Genomic DNA, 17839 nt, shown 5'->3' with positions numbered 1-17839 from the left:
CCAACTAACTTCTCCCAGAAAACCTCCATACAAATACAACTTTTAAGTGTTTTCTATTTTTTTTTAAAGTCTCTTGCCTTTATATAACCAAAATGTAATTTTCTCTTCAGTTACTGTGTATTCAATATTCAAACCAGCATTCTTTACCTCCTATTATATTAACATTTTGTACTAAAGTTTGCAGCCTAATTTCCATTGTTATCTTGTTGTAATGTACTGATCTCAGTGAAGACAGGCCACAGAGAAATAGAAGTGATTCTTCTCCACCTCAGATATCAAAAGTCAATTTTTAAAAAAATGGGAAGTAAATGACATGACGATGATAATTACTTTGGTCTGGTTTACCCTGATTATAGAGGTAATAAATAAAAGGCAGTCATTTCAAAATATAGGTCCCCTACTTAATGACAAAAAAGAACATAAATCATTAAGAAGTTTCTTTACATGGATAGCAAAAGGATCTACAGATCTGTGAAAAGAATCTCCCCGCTCACCTCTTGTGTTTTAATTATTAAATGTTTGAAAAATCAAGAGGCTCAAGAACAGCCAGCTGTCAGCCCTCTACAGAAAGAAACTGTTTGGGCTAGGGGAGGTATCAGAGTTTACTTTTGCAGAGAAAGCAGAAGAAATTGCTTATGCCAAATATGAATGTGATGGGGGAAGCCTATCCCCAGGACACCACAAAAAGGACCATGCTTTTGCTTCCTGACTGGTTCCCCCTGAGACTGGCCTAAAAACAAAATCACAAAGAATGAATTACATTTAATAAAAGGAAAGAAAAACTACATAGTAGTTTCACAAAAACAGGATTTGGATACAAGAATAATTGATCATTACTTCTGAAACATGTACCACCTTAGACACAAGTCTGCTCCTACTCATAGGGATAGCAGTGCACATTACTATTAAGTAATCCAGAGCATTTAATGGAGCATTGCCATGGAGAAGCACAGTAGCGACTTAGCTTGTATATAAGCTGTTCTTCTCTCAGCTCTTAAAGGCTTTCCCACAGACCTCCCCACCAGAATACAGTTTGTATTGTTAGAGCAAATGAGCAACCAAAAGATTAATAAATATTCTACATCTGAAATTATGAGAGATGGAAAAGAAAAAAAATTACATAATTTTAATTATTTAAATATAAAATCAGAATGTAATGTGTCTCGTATTGAATTATTTTGGAAGCATACAAGTTTGCATGGTTTCCTTTTCCTTAGCTGTCCCCAACAAGTACATGGACCTTGCTGAATATGTTTACTTTTCGCAATACCCTAGATCCTGAATGCTCTCTAATGATCAATGGTCCATTCTCGCTTTCAATGTGATGTTGTGCACCTTACCTTATTCTTACTGCTCTCACAGGACTGTAAACTGGCCAGGATCTGACTCTCTATGGCTTGTACCCACGCATCTCTTTCTTCATATGTGGTTGCTTCAAAGTGCCAGGTCTGGCCGGTGAGGGAAACGATGATAAACTCGAAGTTTTCTTCTTGTTCTGAAAAACAGCAGTGGGATGAACAGTTCACATTCAATGAAACCAGCAATCAATTCTAAAAACTGTCTTACTTGGACAGAACCTCTATGGTGTTACACGCAAAAGCAATGTTTGCGCATCTGATTCTAATCCAAACACATTTCTTCTCTCGTGAAGCATCATGCTTTGCCAGAAAATGCCTCAAAGATTTTGTAGCTTTTTATTGGTTCTTTCCTGGCTTCATAAATTTATTTCATGAGGATGAAATACCAACTATTTTAGGGAGATCTGCAAATTCTAGTAAAAAACCCCAGCTTATATTCCGTTAATCCTCAGACGTAGCTAAGAACCAATATTTGAAGTGAAATCAGTCTATTGTAAAATCTGCTGAAGCACTTAGAAAAATAACTTAACATGAATGGTCTACTGAATAAACAAATTATAATACAAATCCTCTGGTGTATATGTTATATGTACGTATCATATACAATATACATAATATATAATACCTTTTAAGTGTACATGCACATGCACATACACACAGCTGATAACTGTCTTGAATAATATCTTTTCCCCACAGCTCAAATAAATTGCAATACAGGATTAAAATTAGTTCAATACTCTCTTCTCAGCAGCTCAGCGAGACTAAACGAGCAGTGAAAATGATTTGAGAAGCCAACAGAAAGGGTCACTGGAATATCCAAAGATAACAGGAGCATAAGAAAAATACTTCAAGGCCAGAGGAACACAGTGTAAGAAAGTATCAGCAATATTGCAGGGATGGACACAGGGATTCCAAACACACAGGGCCACTCGAAGCCAAATAAAAAGAGTTCAAGGAAGCTGAACAAAGCTCAAGGAATCATTGAACGACTAGAATAAATGAGTACAATGTACCAGTGAATATAAAATATAACGGGTTTGCTTTAGAGAGACTTACACATTTACAGCCAAGGAACTTTTGCATTATTTTGCCATTCATAAACATGTACAGATAAATGACAAGTCTAAAAATTAGCCATTTAAATACAGCTTTAGTGCTCACTGGAAATCATTCCTTCAATCTCTGGGGCAACAGTTTTTCCCCAATAAACTCAAACTCCAGTCCACAGGCCAAGTGTCCACTCACGTAAATTGGCGGAGCGACACAAAGTTCATTAGAGCTTTGCCAATTAAAAATCAGTAGATAATTTGGCCCCAAATTTAAGATGCCCAGGGTTCACTTTCACTTAAATGACGTGTCCAGGATGGGTCAGGCCCAGCCTGGCTCAAAGAAGAGATCTATCAAAGGCTGGACAAAAGGTTTCCTCAGGCGCAAGTCAGCTTTGAGATAAGGCCTGTGATTGCAAGGGGAAGAGAATGCAAACATTATTTTGTGGTGAATCAGGATACCTCAAGTTGGCCTTTGAAATCAAAACATAAGAGGGACAAAAAACCCAGCAAAGGCTTATGAAAACCATGGCTGTTTGGCAGGCTCATTTTTGTAACCAGTTGCGGCTTTTAGAAGTACTCCCCTGGGGCTGGCCCACCGTTTGAATTATATGTTGCAATTATTGATCATGATGCCACATCAGTGAATTATAAGGAATCCCAAGTTGGTGATTCATTGGTTTGGCATCAAAATATTGTGAATTACAACTTTTAAAAACATGATTAAAAAAAGAGAGAGAGATACAGTCCCTCCTATCTATGCAAAACAATGATATACTGGTTAACCAACAAGTAAATCACTCTTTACACTATTACATAAATTACATAATACTACACTACCCGTTTCCCCCTACACTCCAAAACAGTGTAGCTAGAGATCACCACCTAGGAACCTCAGGACTCACGTGACACCATGCCCCCTCTTGTTATGTGAGCTCCAAGAATCTTCCCACCTCTAAAAAGTTAAACAAAAATCCAAACTAAAAAAAAACTTGGAAGTAATATGGTGCTGGGAAATCACTACGTTATGCACACTGCTTGATTGTTATATCCCTTGCCCTCAACTTTTTCTGTCCTGCTTATTTTGATTGTAAGCAATTTGGGGCAGGGATTGTCTCTTACTCCATGGCTATGTCTTCATTACCAGATGAGATTTTTACAGCAAGACAACTAACATGCATTTGCTATCCCTCTGTAAAACCCTAGCGGAGATAAGGCCCCTGTACTTTTTACCACGAGGTAGCGAGGTGAGGTCAACATCCTGTCCTGACTATGGTTGACCTCACAGTAAAAACTACAGATACTGTGTCTCCTCTAGAATTTGACAGCAGCATAGCTAAAGCACATTAATTATTCTATGGCAAAAACACTTTTTTTTTTAGCAGTGAAGACACAGCCTGCGTCTTCAATCTTTGTGTGCCTAACACAATGAGACTCCAGTTTCAGGTGGGTCCTCTAGGCTCTACCAGCATCACAAACAACAATTAATTTACATAAATACTAGAAGGAAGACTTCATAATCTACACATGTGGTGCCACATAACTTCAGTGGGAATTTTCCCAATGCATGAGTAAGAACTGAGAATGAGCTCAAGAATTGACTCAGAGAACTGTAAGGGACAAGATCAACAATTTTTCTCCTTAATTTGAGCCCTGATCCTACAAATATTTCACTAATGTGGAGTAGTCTTATTGACTTCAGCAGGCTTACTCAAGCGAGTAAAAGCAGCAAAAAGAGTCCTGTGGCACCTTATAGACTAACAGACATATTGGAGCATGAGCTTTCGTGGGTGAATACCCACTTGCATCCGACGAAGTGGGTATTCACCCATGAAAGCTCATGCTCTAATATGTCCGTTAGTCTATAAGGTGCCATAGGACTCTTTGCTGCTTTTACAGATCCAGACTAACACGGCTACCCCTCTGATACTCAAGCGAGTAAAGTTATGCATAAATGAAAGCCTGAAAAGGATCTGAAATCCAGCCACATTTAACAGTAGCTCTCATCAGGGTTTATTTATTTAAACTTTCTGTAATAAGATTCAAATCGGCAACCTCCTACTTGGACATCAATATAACTACTCTACGCCAAAACAAGATGTGTAATGCCAAAATATATAGCCAGATTCACGTTACATAAAATACTATAGTTAAACCATGGAGAAACCTGCATTTACTTATCACAGGTCTTAGTGATATCAAACTCTTCTGATTATGTCATCCAAGCTGCTTTCTTTAATGATTAGATTGTTGTTCACAACTCCGATATATCATCTCTATCAAAACTAAAGTTACATTAACAAAATAAGTTACAAGTGCTGTTGAGGGGGAAGAGAGCCAGAACAAAGATTGTGGAAGGCTAGTTGAAGAAGAGAAAGGGAAGGATCAAGCATCTATTTTAGAAGCTTCCTGTATTAAGTCGTCCAACTTCAAGAGTTTATCATTACTTCTCTTTTTAACGGTCTCTAAGGGTACATCTACACTACCCACTGGATTGGCGGGCAGCAATCGATCTATCAGGGATCGATTATCACGTGTAGTGTAGATGCGATAAATTGATCCCTGATCGCTCTCCCGTCAACTGCGGAACTCCAGCTTGGTGAGAGGTGGAAGCAAAGCTGACGGTGGGGCCGTGGCTCGCCGTGAGGATGCGAAGTAAGTAATTTTAATTCGACCTAAGATACGTCGACTTCAGCTATGCTATTCTCGTAGCTGAAATTGACCCCCCCCACCCCCGCCAGTGTAGACCAGGCCTAAGTGATTAATAGGCCGTTCCTTCAAACATGCAAATATTGAAGAAGAATTTCTATAGGCCCAGTGGCATCACCTCTGCCACTTAAGAAAAACCTCCTGGTGTATATTCTATAAATAGGCTCCCTTCTATTTGTACAAGAGAAATATATCTGCTCAGCTACAAGATGTGTTGTCAGAGAAGCGAGAAGCAACAGCGTATGGTAAAATTTTCATTATAGCCCCTTTCAAAATAATAAAAAAAAAATGCATGTATTGGAACTGAGGCAACTCCTTTGCTAAGTATACAGAAGGTTCTGTGGAGATCCCAGAGATCTTCATAGAAAAATGACAGGTTTCATTATCAAACTGTCTGTACTGGGCTATCTTGATTATCGCTTCTAAAGTTTTTTCTCTTACTTAATTGGTCTTTCAGAGTTGGTAAGACAACTCCCAACTTTTCATGCTCTCTGTATGTGTACATATATCTCCTCAATATATGTTCCATTCTATGTACCTGAAGAAGTGGGCTGTAGCCCATGAAAGCTTATGATCAAATAAATTTGTTAGTCTTTAAGTTGCAACAAGTACTCCTGTTCTTTTTCATAGAAAAATAAAAATTGAGGATCCTAATGATACAGAGGGGAGATCCCTCCATACATAAGAAAGAATTGATTTTTGAACAAGTTATGGAGCTGTGTGGACTACGATTCTACTTGTAATTCAACTGTATTTTGACTTGGTATGGATTTGGTAAGTCTCTGCTAATTGCTTGGTGACTCAGATGAAAATTTTTTAAAAATGTATGATTAAATTCTCCTACCTTCCATTGGTTATAGTCTAAATCATACTATGGCTAGAGAAGCTAACTTCGTAAGTGGGAACAAGGGATTTGGAATTAGGAATAAATTCAACAATTCAACCAGTTTTATATCCAGTAAAATTTGGCATCAACACTTGATTATGTTTAGGTATTTTATCTGGTTTTCTGACAGAGCCAACTGCTCTCTCATTACTAATTATTCCTCCTCCTCCTTCCCCAATCTCAGTATCATAGTCAGCTCTGAACATTCATAGTCAATGGCAAGGAATTTAAAATGGGAGTAGATTACAGGCAGAATGCAGTCCTCACATATTAGTATTCAACCATCATGCTGGCTTTGCATTAAAAACTCTATAACAATTCATGTTATATTCTAGACAGGCATTCTTGGCAGCCAAGGTATTGCAGGCAGAACTGACTTTGGTTTTGAACACACAGTATCCCTTTCTAGACAACCAGAAGTTAGAATCTCATTTGGCCAATGTGATTTTCCATCAACATGTTTGTCAACTTCCAGTTTTGCTTTTCAGGAATATTTCAGTCAAATTATACATTTTTCCTTGTTTACAGAAACGTCTACAAAATTCATTATGTCCAAAACAATCTATTAAAAAAATTACATGGTGTCGTACAGAAGCACCTTTTGGCATGTTCCATTTTTACATACAAACTCTCTTTTTCCAAAGAATACTTTTTGACACACAAATTTCTTGTTTCATCTCCTGACCCTCTTTGCTGTGGCCAGATGACATTGTGACAGCTGCCATCTTGGCTGACACATTGGGGGATGAGCTGGGAGCCTCCAAAGCTAAACACAGAAGTCTCTGGCTAGGCGCCATACTGTGGGCTGTAACAGACTCACATCCTTTGTGGCTCGGGCACAGATAACACACAACCAGCGGGTTATTACATGTACTCCCATCTTGGTAAAAGGGGCAATGTAATCTTTTAGGTTGGGTTACAATGCTATTTTGGTCTTAAAACCTGCCAAAATGTTCACCACAACTGGCTGAGAGAAGCAGCCCATGAAGCAAGTGGAAGTCCGTATTCTCTTTCCCATGCCCTCCGCTTTTGAATTTGCTCCCCAGCCCAGAAAAAGGGGGGAGGAGACTAAAAACAGATCAGAAATAACTGCACCAGCTGAAGATTTGTCTTATAAGAAGCTTTCTGTTTAAACTATTCCAGATATGGTAGACTACCATTTCAAACCTGTGATCTTAAAATAACGAATACTACAGCATATTATATGCTACTGTGATTACACAAAGCAATGCCTATAGTGCAAACGCACGCACTGCTAGGTAGTGTATGTTGACAATTTAAAAATACTACATACACAGACAGAAGAATCCATGTAACAAAACCATGTTTGGTTTTTTTATCCAGCAATATTATACGTTGAGCTGTTTAAACCCCTCCAAGCCTAATCACAAAATTTTATTAAACACTTTTCCATGTTTAACAGTTATTCATAGAAAGGTCCACTATAATAGTATTTTAGCACCATCAACCTGTCGAAATCAACCTGCCCAATTACTCCAAACTACATTAATAACACCGGATATTATACTAATTGTGTCCAGTTTCTATGCAGACGAGGTCCCACGAGGCTAATTTTGCATCCTCAGGGGCAAGCAACTCAGCCATCAAACTGATTTCACAAGGAATCCCTCCTCATTACACAAGTCCAGGCTGTCAAACATTTTTTTTTTAAAAGGTTAATGGGCCAATCAGTCATCAATTATTTCCTGGAAACCTAGCAGACAAAGGGTTAAAGTGCTAAAAAACAGCTGCAATTGTTTTACATTTGGATGTTGTTATCAACAGGAGATGGCTGACAAGAATACCTTTTTGGATGGGAAAACAGGAGTTGGAAAGAGCTGGAGGAAGACACGTATGTACGGATTCTAGTGCATCATAATTAAAGAGTAATGCATCACTGTGATGCTTTTTCAAAGAACCAATGAGAACTGGATATCCAAGACAATGCATATAAAAAGAACTGTAGAGTTCTCTTAAGATTCAGTGTAATAGCTGCCCTTCATGTTAGAATATCACCTCTCGTATTGCAGATCTGGCTTTTACTATTTTCCTACACCACCACCTTTGGTTTTTAATTTTGCCTAACTCATCTTCAGTTATTTGTAGTTATCAGTTACTTTCATTGAGGCAACAGGAATGTTATTGCATCAACAACCCACCAACCCTAGGAAAGAAAGCAATATTTCTTATATACCAAGTACAATACAAGTGAAAAACATTGATATACCATATATTAATGGATAACACGTCCTATGGATCCAATGAAATAAGGCTTACAGTGGGTTATAATGTATTATTTCAGGCTACCTCAGTGGACAGATCCCTCAACGCTTTCCTTTTTGAATAAACTTTATTCTTTGTCAAGATATACCTCTGGTATGCCTTCTGTTTAAGCCCATAAATGCACAGTGAGGAAGCATCGCAATGGAAAACAGTGGAAGGCAGTGGGCCCACAATGAATGACATTAAAATGTCTTTCCCCTTCTAACATTCTGACAGGAAGTGGAGTGGCCTGGTTTGATTAATTATATTGAACATTGCCAACTCATAACATTGACTCAAATCACTTTATATTCATAAAGGCAACACCTCTTCCCAGAAAACTTTTCAAATGTCAGTTGGCTTTTTATCTGAAGAGTAATTCTAAAATCATATATAGATCAATTTGTGATAGTAGGTGCCACTTCCAGCATCGTCTAATCTAAATGACGCGAGTTACCTCAAACATATGCTGCACTATGCATCCATTGGTGGTGGTGGCCTTTATCAGGGCAGCTCCTAGAGACCTCATCTCCGATCAGGGTTCTATTGAATTAGGCATCATGCAAAGATATAGAAACAGGGCCTGCCCTGAAATACTTACAATCTACATAGACAACGAGGGAGAGAGATTTTGCAGATTCGCAACTAAGGTATAGTGGGAGTAAGGGACATTTGGTCACGTGTGAAGTCTCTGGAAGAGGCAGGAAGCAAAACCAGACTTCTCAAGTCCTAGACCAGTGCCTTAATCATAAAATTAATCTTCTTTGCACTGGTACCAAGTTTCGTATTTTTGGGATGCTGATCTTACTATAATGTAGCCATTATCATAGGTACCTCAGATTGGCTGCTTACTTGGTAAATTAATAACAACACTGCATATTTAGATTGGATAAGTCAACTAACTTTGCAACAGGGACCATATACTTTCCCTTTAAATATAGTAACAAGTGATGTGTAGGACTAAAGATCTTGGCATATTTTTAATGATCCAAAAACAACTTCAACAGTTGGGACTGAAGCTTGAAACTCTTTCTAGTGCACATGCCTGAAATGACATATTGCAAGCTTAGTTTTCATAAGAATGTGGTATCAAAGACTGATTTAAACTTCCCCAGTCAAGCTCTCTCCCACATAAAATTCCTACCCACTCCCACTTTTGAATCAGTCACTTGAAAAGACTTAGGGTTGCAGCAAAAAAACTGTATTCATGCTCTAAAAGAAGCAATAGATACTTGCGCCCTACCCATGTAGTTGTGAAAGAAATACACCACCAAAGAAATTTGTTTTAATTTATTTAGGTACCTGATAATTTTCACTATCATTACCATTTGTCACTCAGTGTAATTTATCTTCATATCTTGGAAGATTATAAGTATGTTTATTAGAAGCCCCAATTAAGGAAATAAATTTGTGCCATGTCCCACTGGGCATGACTATGCTAATACTTCTCTCCCCTCTCCAAATCCAGTGGTCTAAATCTAATTAGTTTTGAAATTCAACCCTATCAGGACAATGTGACTCTGCCACTAGTCACCCACAGGTATTCTGGCCCACAGCTCTTGATAAAGATTGTGATCTATTGAATGAATAATATCACCACCCTTATGTGACAAACTGGAGACAAAAAGCTTGCTATTCGCTCAGGGGAGTGGATTATTTTATTGTAGGCATTCATTGTTTTTGTAGGACACTTGTGTTTGAGGAAATCCATGAAACCATTTTCAGTCAGTTTATGCAGAATCTACCTCAATGCTAGACTGATAATTTTCCTAATACCTTTAAAAACAATTTCACATTTCAGTTTGCCATTCTATAGTTTACATTTCAAAGTGGACATATAATTCAAATGTTAAGAGCTTTCTTAACACTTAAGTACATTTAAATGAGACATTGATAGTGTCAAGGAAGCAAAGCCATTCTTACAGCTGAAATGTCACTTCTGTATTACTTTTTTAAAGGGACTGTTTCATAAAAATCTGTTCAGGCATTTTGGAGTTAATGAACATGGACAATTTTTTTCACGATTAGACATTTTCAGATTTTTTTTTATACTTGGTAACTCAAATACAACTTGGGTTTAACACTTGAAATTTGTCATGCATGCAGTCCTGAATGAAGACCAGAAGAAATGTGATTTTGATATAATTATAGATGTTTAAATATAGCATACTGAGCAAGCACAGCATCAGTTCCTTTAATTTTAGAAAGCTACACTGGTGTACAATGATTCAAACATGCTGATCTCTGAAAAATCACATTTGTATTTAAATAGCATCACGATAATTGAAATTACAATGGTGAGAGGGGTCAGGCATCTTTTATAAACACACCAAATTTACATTATATATCTTCCCCTCTAAACTTTTTGGATCTTTCACTCAGAGTGACCGTTGTTCTGCCTGCAAAAAAAATTCAACTTGTCACTTCTCTATGGTAGAATAAAATCTTAAACCTCATGTTTACAGAAAACCCTAATAATGGCCTTGCAAATGTAGAATTAAATCAGTGAATGACTATATAATGGGAGTCTCACTAAATTGCAGGTAAGAGGGAGGGGTAATTCCTTGAACTCAGATGACCATATTGGTCTAAATAGCTTTGTTCTTATCTGATTATACAAGTTAGACAAATTTAGTCCCTTTTATTACTTGGACCGGTACCGTTGCCCAAATTCTGCCCTTAGTTACATCCACATAACTCCCAATGAAATCAGCATGATTGATCAAGTCTAAACGAGGATGGAATTTGGGCCCTGGGGTGTAAAGATGTTGAATTGCTGGGATTCCACTGATCACTTTTAGCATATATTACCTATTATATATTAATGACCTAATGATAACATGCTAGGGAGTGAGACCTGGTTTCGCTCCAGCTCCTGTTAGCTCTCTTTCTCTATGGGACTTCTCTGCATGTCAAAAAATCAATAGTCTAAAGCAATGGTTTTCAACTGTGGTCCGCAGATGCTTGGGGGTCGCAGACGACGTCTAAAATTTCCAAAAGGGTCCATATCTACATTTGACATTTTTTAGGAGTTTGCAAATGAAAAAAGTTGAAAACCACTGGTCTAAAGCCATGCTGTCATGGGCTAGGACACTGAAAAGATCCCACTTAAGAAATTATGAGCCTAGTCAGTTTGTGGATGCAAGAGTTCCAACAGAATACAGTAACTTCTCACTTACTGTCCTCCCGCTTAACCTTGTTTCGAAGTTATGTTGCTGCTCCATTAGGGAACATACTTGTTTAAAGTTGTGCAATGCTCCCTTATAATGTCGTTTGGCTGACTTTACAAGGGAGAATTGCACAAGTTCCTCTTCTCCGCCTCCTCATCCTCCCTTCCTCTCTCCCTCCCAGTGCTTCCCCCACCGCCTAACAGCTGTTTGGTGGCACTTCAGACTTGTTGTATGATTAAAATATGACAATATATATCACTATTGCCACCACTGTTATGTAATTAAGACAAATTTAAATGAAATATGTCAATGGAAAAGTTACAATCTGTCAAATATTTATGAATATTAACCAGTATTAGTATTTCAAGTGTGTTTGCTCCTGGGATAAACCCACAAGGTAATTTACATCCAGTCTGGCCAGCACACTGTGAATGGACTATTCAAACTGATGGTCCATCAAACGACACTTAGCTTGCGCAACAGATGATGGAAGAAGCCTGTCTCCACCTGATGGGCCTTCCTGGGGATGTTTTAGCCAGAATATGGGTAATGACTGTTTCCATGACTCATCATGCAAGGGCACGTGACTAGCTCATGTGACCCTGGACTCCTTTTTGTGCCTGTTATTTTCCACAAACTAAGACTGAGAGCAGTCCCTCCACATGGGAGAAGATACAAAAAACCCGAGAAGCATCTGCATTTTGCCTCTTTCCTGCTCTGATCTCTGGACTATGGAATTACACTAACAGGACCATTCTACTAATGGACTGAGTATCTTTCAATCATCAGTGACTGAATCGCCAGAGACCACAAGTGATCGTTGGGCAGACCGAAAACACACTGGGCTGATCCCATGACTAAGCTTTTTGGCCAGAAGTGGAAGGAACGTGATTGCAACAAAACAGCATGGTGTGGCGTTGACTTGCGTTTGTGGAGGGACGGACGAGGATAAGCTGGACAAAAAGTGACCTTTCAGTCTTTTGGAAATTACCAGAGACTTTACAAGCCTGCAGTTTATAACATCACTGCTTCAAACCTGATACAAGAACTCTGCAATGAGTGTATGCATTTGTTTTGACCATTATAACTCTCTCCTCTTTCTTTCCTCTTATAAATAACCTTTAGATATTAGATACTAAAGGACTGGCAACAGCATGATTATTGGGTAAGATCTGAGTTCTATACTGACCTGGCTACGTGGCTGATCTCTTGGGATTAGAAAAACCCTTTGATGAAATTGGCTTTAAATAACCACTCATCATTAAGTCTAGTGTCTGGATGGTGAAACAAGGGCTGGGATACTCGAGACTGCATTTATGAATTCTTGTTAACCAGTGTGGTGAGACAGAAGTTTACTTTTGTTATTGGCTTAGTATATTTTATGAAGGAATATCCACCAGTTTGGGGGAAGGAGATCTGCCCCATTTCTTAGCAGTTTGTCCTGAATCCAGTATTTTCAGCGGTGACCCACTGAGGCACGGTAACAGACTCCTACTATGTATACTCCTGATTATCTGCGCATTCCCCAGTTTTGCAATGCCGGCCATTATCCAGAGACTCTGTTTAGTAGCTCAAAGTTTCAAGATTATTACTCACAATTTTCCTGGACACTCTCTTTCCCATGTGGTGAGTACTTCTGAGAAAGACCACCCCTTGCCTTGCCTAATTAGTTAAGATAGAGAAAAATCTCATTGGTGCTGCTAGTTGCAGTTTTAGGAGTTCAACTTTTACAGTTATGTTCTCCCACAGATGAACACACCCCTAGTATACCTTTCATATTAATATATGGGTATCAGTATGTTAAATGGCACCTAAGATTGAACAGGTCCCCAATTATGAACTCCTTTTCTGTAAAATATATGCAATTATTTCTATTTATTTTATTGTTAAAATTTTAGTAAAAACAGAACAATAAATTCCATGCTTGTCAAGAGTCATCCTACAATAGCAAACAGGCCTGCATGTTTGATCTGGGGAAAAAAACAAGTCTAAAGATCAGTGAAAAACTAAGAACACATTTTGCAAATTACAAAAAAGTATCTCAGAAGTTTCCTTTTAAATAGCAAAATGCTTATTTATTCATGTTCAGCAACTAGTATTTATTTCTCTTCAATTCATTTCACACTTTGCGCTTAAGTGCTTTAAAAGGTAACACAGAAGTATCACAATGGATATAGCTTTGCTGTTGTTACTTAAAAGGTGAGAATTTTAAGTTTACAATGAGGACTAAATCAAGATTATAATAAAATGTGTTTCCTTAACAAGCCGCAGTAAAAAACACACTTTTGTTTCCCAGACACATTTTATCTGTCGGTGAAAGCAAGGCATCTGACAGCAATACGGTAGTAATTGTGCAAAAAAAGGCTGGTGATATAAATCACCAAAGGTTAATGATCAGGATGTGAACAGAGGGACTTGTTTACAGAAATAGCATGCAATTTAAAATTTACAAGAGATTTAATGCCACTACTTGGCAATCGCTAAAATCAACAGCCCAGAAAACAGTGACATTAAGAAAAATATTACAGTTATAATCATTCCAAAATAAGTCAATTAGTGTTAGGGCATGCGCTTGCGATTACTTGACCCATTTGGTTCGCACTTAAGTGAAAAAAAGATTTCCCCCCTATAATACCAAGATTACCGAGATGTGACCTATTTTGCATTCCATATTTCATACACCATCCCCTCTTATGCGCTGTCTGAGATGGTGGCCGAGGGTTTTTCTCCTTGCCTGGCTTCCAAGTAATTCTGACCTCTGACATTTGTAATAATAATAAAAAAAGAAGACAGTTTATAATTGTGTTGTTCAAATGAAGGTTGGGGAAAAATTCAATCTGCTATTATACAAAAGGCATGACGGCTGTCTTCAGTGAAAAAAGCAATGTAAGTCAATTTGTGAACTTTGGCACCAGGCGACCTTTAGAAATACAACAATATACAGAATTTACAAGCAAGAGTAGCACATGCAAATGACCTGGCTCTGTCTCGCCTTTGGATTAGAGCTGCAAAGAGCATTATGGAGAACGCTTTCACAAAACAAATTAAGACTGTTACTTAAATGTCACGGCACACTATTGTATTTGGCTACAGATCATTACACCTGATACTAACACTTTTAAAAACTGTAATAACTTGGAAAATATTACATTGAGTGCCCACATGTATAAGGGGGGGGGAATAAATAAATAAAAGAAAATGGGTTCCCGAAGTAATTTAAACATCACCACTCCACGACTAGAGGGAAAGGTCAGAATTTAAGTAAGCTGAAAGGAACATGAATGGCAAAATAAAAGGCACAAACAAAAAAGATGAAAAGACCATGGGAATGACTCTGCAAACAAAAGATGAAAGCACGCATGCTTGGGGCAAATCTGATTTCCATTCCTGCATTTGGAAAGGGAGAGGAAAGGGGAAGAAGTCTGGAGACGCACGTAAAGAGGGGAGAGAGGGGAAGGTGTTCATCTAAAACGTGTTGTTTTCATTTGTTACCTTCAGTGTTGGTGCTGCTGCTGCTGTATATATTTCGCAGGCTACCAACACGGTTTAGTTTCCATGCTTTGCGTTTGGCTGCATCCAGAGAGCAGAAGGGGAAGAGAAAAAACAAAAGAGAAAATAATAAAATATAAAGAAAAGGAAAATATGAAAAGGGGGAGAAAAGAAATGTCAAAGTAGCACGTGACGTAAAATACCAGCACAAGCCTGTCGTATGTGAAGCAGCTATACAAACACACACACACAACAACATAGCTTTTCAGAGCCACCACCAACTCAGAAGGCTGTGCCCCCTCTCATCTCCCCCCCAAAACGATACTTTCAAGACTTTACAGCATGACAAGACTTGTCAATAGTAATTGGATCTGAAATAGCAACGAACAATGGAATAGAAAATGCACTCAGTACTGCTTGTATACATGATGCACTATTAGAGACAAGACAACTACTGAGGTATAATGCTGTTTAAATCGTAGCAAAAATTGCCAAATAAAAGGATTTCCCCTTTTGCTAAGAGGATGCATGAATCCTAGATACCTGTAACCGTAAAACCTTTAATTCCAGGTGATGATGTAACCGGTTCAAATAATCTAAACCACCGTAAGAATTATTTCGAATGTTATGCTTAGCTGTTCTACTCTATGATTATTATAAGTGTCAAGCAGACATCGTTATTATGTACATCTTGGTTTTTCAGGGCCAGGTTATTGGCAAAGTATAAATTCTTGTTTGGAAGGGAAACTGTAACGCCATCATTGCTTTCTTAGAATCCCATCAAACTTTTAAATCTCTCTCCGTTTCAAGTTCTCGTTTTTGACATTAATAGGCAGAACGGTACAAAAAACACTTAAATCCTCTGCTCATTATGGGAAATTAATTCTGTCACTGTCTTTTAGCAGAATCTATATATTTTTGCCCAAAAGCTAATTCACAACATGGGAAATACACTAGATTAACAATATTTTTAAAGTCCTATTTCATGGGGCAGGGCCTGTATCTTTCTTTTCAAAACACCACCAGGCACAGAAACACACTGTTGGCATTTAACAGCAACCAACATTAACACACTGGAAAATCTTATCTGTTATTTATCCACCAAACTTGTATGTATGGACAGTGGCAGAGCAAGCTACCCCGTTGCTATCTCAAAATAGGTCTCAAATGTAACCTACTGGTGCCACTTCTCAGGATGAGGTGGTAAAGCCGCCCGCGATTCATGGCTGCACCACTTGGCAGGCATTGCGATTCTCAGGTAACTGTATACATGCAGCGTGGAGAGGAGACTTCACAATACTAACAGTGATAAAGGCAAACCTCCATCAGCTGTCAGAAGTATTAGAGCTCATACCTATCTTCAAGCCAGACAGAAGAGAATAAGTGCCAACTGATAGACACTTTAGCAGCCCTTATATTCCACCTGGTCTCTTCCCTCGTTCAAAGCTTGGCCTAAGGCTGTCAAATACTGCAGGGTTAATTGTGATGGTGCATTGCAGTGCACACTTTGGAACTGGTTAGTCTATCATCTCAGTCAACATAGGATCTGTTGGTAACAAATCTGTCACAATTAGGTGTATATATTGTTTCTCCCATTCCTGCCCAGTATGCCACTTCAACCTTTGAGATGATATGAATACAACAAATAAAATATGCAAACTCTGAAAAAGTCTTTTTCTTGTTTTCTTTTTCAGATGTGTATTTTATAATGCCAAGAAGCACTTCAACCAAAAGATTGTTTATACGGAAAAGAAACATTATAGTTAACTCATTCAAATGTTTAACAAAAAGCTGCATCTTCAGTTGAATGGCTAAGAATAGAAAAATACTTGTTTTCCCATAATGGACAAGCAGCTCAATCAGAAGATTGAGCACGTAACCTGATTCGTACAGTAGGTGACATGATCATATGCTGAATCCAGTTTACTGCTGTAAGGAGAAACCCTGTCCTACTACCTTATATTAGAATGTTGACTATTTGAAGCAGTTCCTCGTGTACAGCGGAGAATGATAACTACCATCTGCACGCAACCAGTAATGCTATTATAAAATGGAAATTCAACTGTAATTGAAGAGCGGTACCCAGACATGTAATGGCATTCAGTTTTTAATACTATGCACTGATAAGGGGGGAAAATGGAAACCTGGACACTTGACTGCCGTCACCCATCCCCTCAACTTTAAAAAATAGATAATCTATTACCGAAATGAAAATCTACAATATTATCCAGGAGACCAACTGATTCAGTCAGATTTATGTATACATTTAAGTTGGTCAAGCCTAAAAGTGTCTGTGTCTACTGTGTCCCTTAATATTACGATCCTTTAGTTTTTAGGAGACATTTAGCAAGTCACAGTAGGAAGTAACAACTAAAGAGGCTCAATCTCGCGGCTGAAAACTTACTTTTTCTAAAAAAAATTTGCATATAAATAGCAAAGTCTAGACTTAGCACCCCTCTGAAAGGGAAAGCTGTCTCCAGTACATAAAGCCTCTTTCCCAGTTTGCTTTATGTCTTTCATTTTTCATACTCTAATCGCACATTAGAGAATGGATGTATAAGCAGGAAGTGAACTTGCAGCCTGGTTTTCTATTAACCTATTGATGAAATAATCAATTTTGAATGTGTTAAATGTCATGCCTTTTTCTTCCTTTAAACAAATGGACATTTTCTGGCTGAAGCTGAGGTCCTGATACATCCCTGTGTGTCTTGCAGCACTGACTGGACTTCAGTCTACCTTTTGCGGTGCTTCACTGCCTCAGATAATACAATACTGTTATCATCAGCAGGCTTTGTACAATGGCAAATGCAGCCTCCAGGATTCTGACTGATGTACGTGAGAACACCAAGGCCCATCTTAGACAGCCTACCCTGACTGCCTTCACGATTACACACCGACTATAAATGTTTGTAACTTACA

The 17839-nt window shown here is 38.2% G+C and overlaps 1 protein-coding gene across 1 annotated transcript in view; it reads right to left on the bottom strand.

Moving 5' to 3' along the window:
• The window catches only part of AGAP1 (ArfGAP with GTPase domain, ankyrin repeat and PH domain 1), a 653532-nt gene that overhangs the window by 69402 nt on the left and 566291 nt on the right, over nt 1-17839 (bottom strand). Inside the window, 2 exon segments of the mRNA XM_030579564.1 lie at nt 711-719; nt 1336-1495. Of these exon segments, the coding sequence (XP_030435424.1) occupies nt 711-719; nt 1336-1495 (169 nt within the window).

The sequence above is a fragment of the Gopherus evgoodei genome, chromosome 11, assembly GCF_007399415.2.
Source record: "Gopherus evgoodei ecotype Sinaloan lineage chromosome 11, rGopEvg1_v1.p, whole genome shotgun sequence".
In the NCBI taxonomy this organism is placed as follows: domain Eukaryota; kingdom Metazoa; phylum Chordata; order Testudines; family Testudinidae; genus Gopherus; species Gopherus evgoodei.
This window is presented reverse-complemented; position numbering and strand designations above follow the sequence as displayed.